The sequence below is a fragment of the Meles meles genome, chromosome 19 (genome assembly GCF_922984935.1).
Source record: "Meles meles chromosome 19, mMelMel3.1 paternal haplotype, whole genome shotgun sequence".
Classification (NCBI taxonomy): Eukaryota; Metazoa; Chordata; class Mammalia; order Carnivora; family Mustelidae; genus Meles; species Meles meles.
The window spans coordinates 42339578-42342187 of NC_060084.1; the positions used below are offsets into that span (position 1 = coordinate 42339578).

Below are 2610 nucleotides of genomic sequence, written 5' to 3' on the forward strand. Positions count from 1 at the left end.
GAATTACACTGGGCACCCCCGGGGTGGCCTGTAAGTGACGGCCAGCCTCCCACGGGATGAGGACATCGAGAAAGGGTGGGGAATAGGAGGTCACTTCACTCCTGCTCATCGACCCGTTCAACTTCTGGGTCAAAGGGGGAAATTCTTTTTCTGAGGTCAACCGGGTGATGCCCTTGTCAGGGAAAGTGTTTCCCAGGTGGCCCGTCTGCCCCACCCCCAGACACACCTCTGCTAAGGGTGACATAACACTGTTCCCTGTCACTCTGTTCCCGCTTATCTCCCGTCTTGTCGGCGCCACCACCTTCTTGGAAATGAGTTAGGACAAAGGGGGCGGGGGGGCTTAGCACCCCCCCCCCCCCCGCCTCCTCCAGAAGCACCCATAAAAGCCACTGAAACGGGGGACCAGACACCACAGCCGGTCCTGAACCTAACAGTAGGACAACAGAACAGCCAGACAGACAGCACGATGGTACTGAGCACGCGGATCCAGGCTGCCTGCCTCCTGTTCCTCCTCCTGGCCAGTCTGGCCAGTGGCTCGGTTCTTCCGCACCAGGTGAGTCCGCAGGGCCTGGGTCCAGCTCAGCGACCGAGACCACTGGAGAGCCAGGCCCTTGGGGGGGCAGTGCTGAGGGCAGCTGGAGACCCCTCAGCATGGGGCAGAGCTCACGGCAGGGCAAGGGGCCACGGGGAGCTGCCCAAAGTACAGAGCGGGGGGCCTGAGTATCAGGGACTGGAGGCCCCAGATGAATTCCACAGCGAGCAACATGCCTGCTCCGTGCTAAGCCCGATTCTGGACAGTGGGGAGCGCACCACGAACAAGGTAGAGTTTTCCTCTTGTGGAGCTTACATCCAGTGAGGGAATTAGTCCCTGAACCATCGGAACATAAATGAGATCATTGTGTCTTGGTAAATGCTCTTCATGGATAATGGAAAATGATGATGATACTAGAGGGACCAGGAGGGGTCGGGGGAGGACTTCAGATGGGATGAAGGGCTGGCAGCGAAGCAGGGGTATTTGGTGAGAAAAAGAAATCTGACCTAGGACTGGGAGGATAAGAGAAAGGGACAGCAAGCAAAGGCCTGGGAGAGGGCAAGTGTGGCGAACGTCCCCAGCCAAGGATCAGAAGGTGTCATGAGTGAAGGGGACGGTACTTGGAGAGGAGATAGAGGAGCGGACGTGCCGAGTCTTGTGGACAACTGTGGAAATACCGACTTTGCTCCACGTGCAAGGGGAGCCCCCCAGGCTTTTAAGCCGACTGATAAGGCACGGGGAACAATGTATGGGGGCAAGACCCAGGAAGACTTATTCCAGGTGAGGGTGGCAGCAAGCCAGGGAGGGCGACGTTCCCAAGGAGAGTAGCCGTGGAGAGAGGAGACAGATCTGGGGCATCTGTGGGAAGAGCCGTGTGAGCACGGGGGAGAAAAGGCCGGACCGCGGGGCAGCTCCTAGGATACCCACAGAGCCCCAGGACACTGACCCTTGGGGAGGAGCTGGTGTGTAGGGGCAAGTCTGAGAGCTCCGCTGGGCCCTGGCCATCCTCACCACCCCTTCTGCTCCCGCAGACAAGACAACTTACAGCCCTGCAAGCCCAGGACACAGCCAGAGCCGAGGCTGGCTTGACGGTAAGAGCACCTGCAACCCCCTTCCGGGCCTCCCCAGCCCTTGCCTGAGCCCAGGGTCCGCTCACTCTCCCTTCTTCCCCACAGCCCACGCTCCTGAGGCTGAGACGAGACACCCACTTCCCCATCTGTCTGTTCTGCTGCAACTGCTGTAAGCGATCGAAGTGTGGGTTTTGCTGCAAGACATAGAGCCTCCCTGGCCTGCCCCCCTATCCTCCCCGCCCCTCATATTTATCTGCCTTGCCGTCCAACCCTCTGTGACCGACTTGGAATAAAATGGTTCTGTCTGTTGTTTTCCACACTAGAGTGTCTGTTGTCTTTTCTTCCTGCCTGAGGCCTATGTCAGAGGCTTCTTCTGGCCCCTGTCTGGTCCAGGTGTGCGGGGTTGGTGGGTACCGGGGTCGGCACTGAGGTTTGGCGAAGGAGATCTGTTTCCTGCGCTTCCCTTCCTTCCCCTCTTCAGAAGACCTAAAACCTATGTCGCAACAGCAGGGGCTGGAAGTTAAACCAGGTGTCCTCTCCCTAAAGCCTTCTTGAAACAAGGGTAGCAAATTCAGCGTCCTCACAAGGGTTCTCAAAGTAAGGTCCAGGGAACCCCCAGCAGGGCTCCACCAGGTGGAAACCACTGGAATGTCATGTGACTTTCTCACTCCTGTCGCAGGTCGATAGGCTCTGTGACGTGGGATCCACCTCATCACTCTGACAGGAACAGGCTGTGTGCCTGTGTGTCTTGTGCTTTCCCAATATCCTGGTCTCCGTTTCTAAGAGTTTCTAAGCCATGGAGCAGCTAGAGATAGAACCCACGTAAACAAAATTTCTCAGGGGAGTCCTTGATAATTTTGCAGAGTAGAAAGGGGTCCTGACACCAGAAAGTCTGAGAACCACTGGCTTTCCGGGCAGGCATAGTGACCGAGTGAAGGGTACTGGCTGGGTTTCAGAGGACCACGGTAAGGGGCATCCGCTCAGTAAAGACATACTGCCCTGCAAGAC

The 2610-nt window shown here is 57.3% G+C and overlaps 1 protein-coding gene across 1 annotated transcript; it reads left to right on the forward strand.

The window, feature by feature from the left end:
* The first annotated feature begins 382 nt into the window (after window positions 1–382).
* On the forward strand, window positions 383–1921 carry LOC123931571 (hepcidin antimicrobial peptide). The gene is made up of 3 exons (XM_045988910.1): window positions 383–553; window positions 1564–1623; window positions 1708–1921. Exons 1-3 carry the CDS (start codon window positions 467–469, stop codon window positions 1807–1809), a joined length of 249 nt encoding a protein of 82 aa, XP_045844866.1. The 5' UTR covers window positions 383–466; the 3' UTR covers window positions 1810–1921.
* The last annotated feature ends 689 nt before the right edge of the window (window positions 1922–2610 follow it).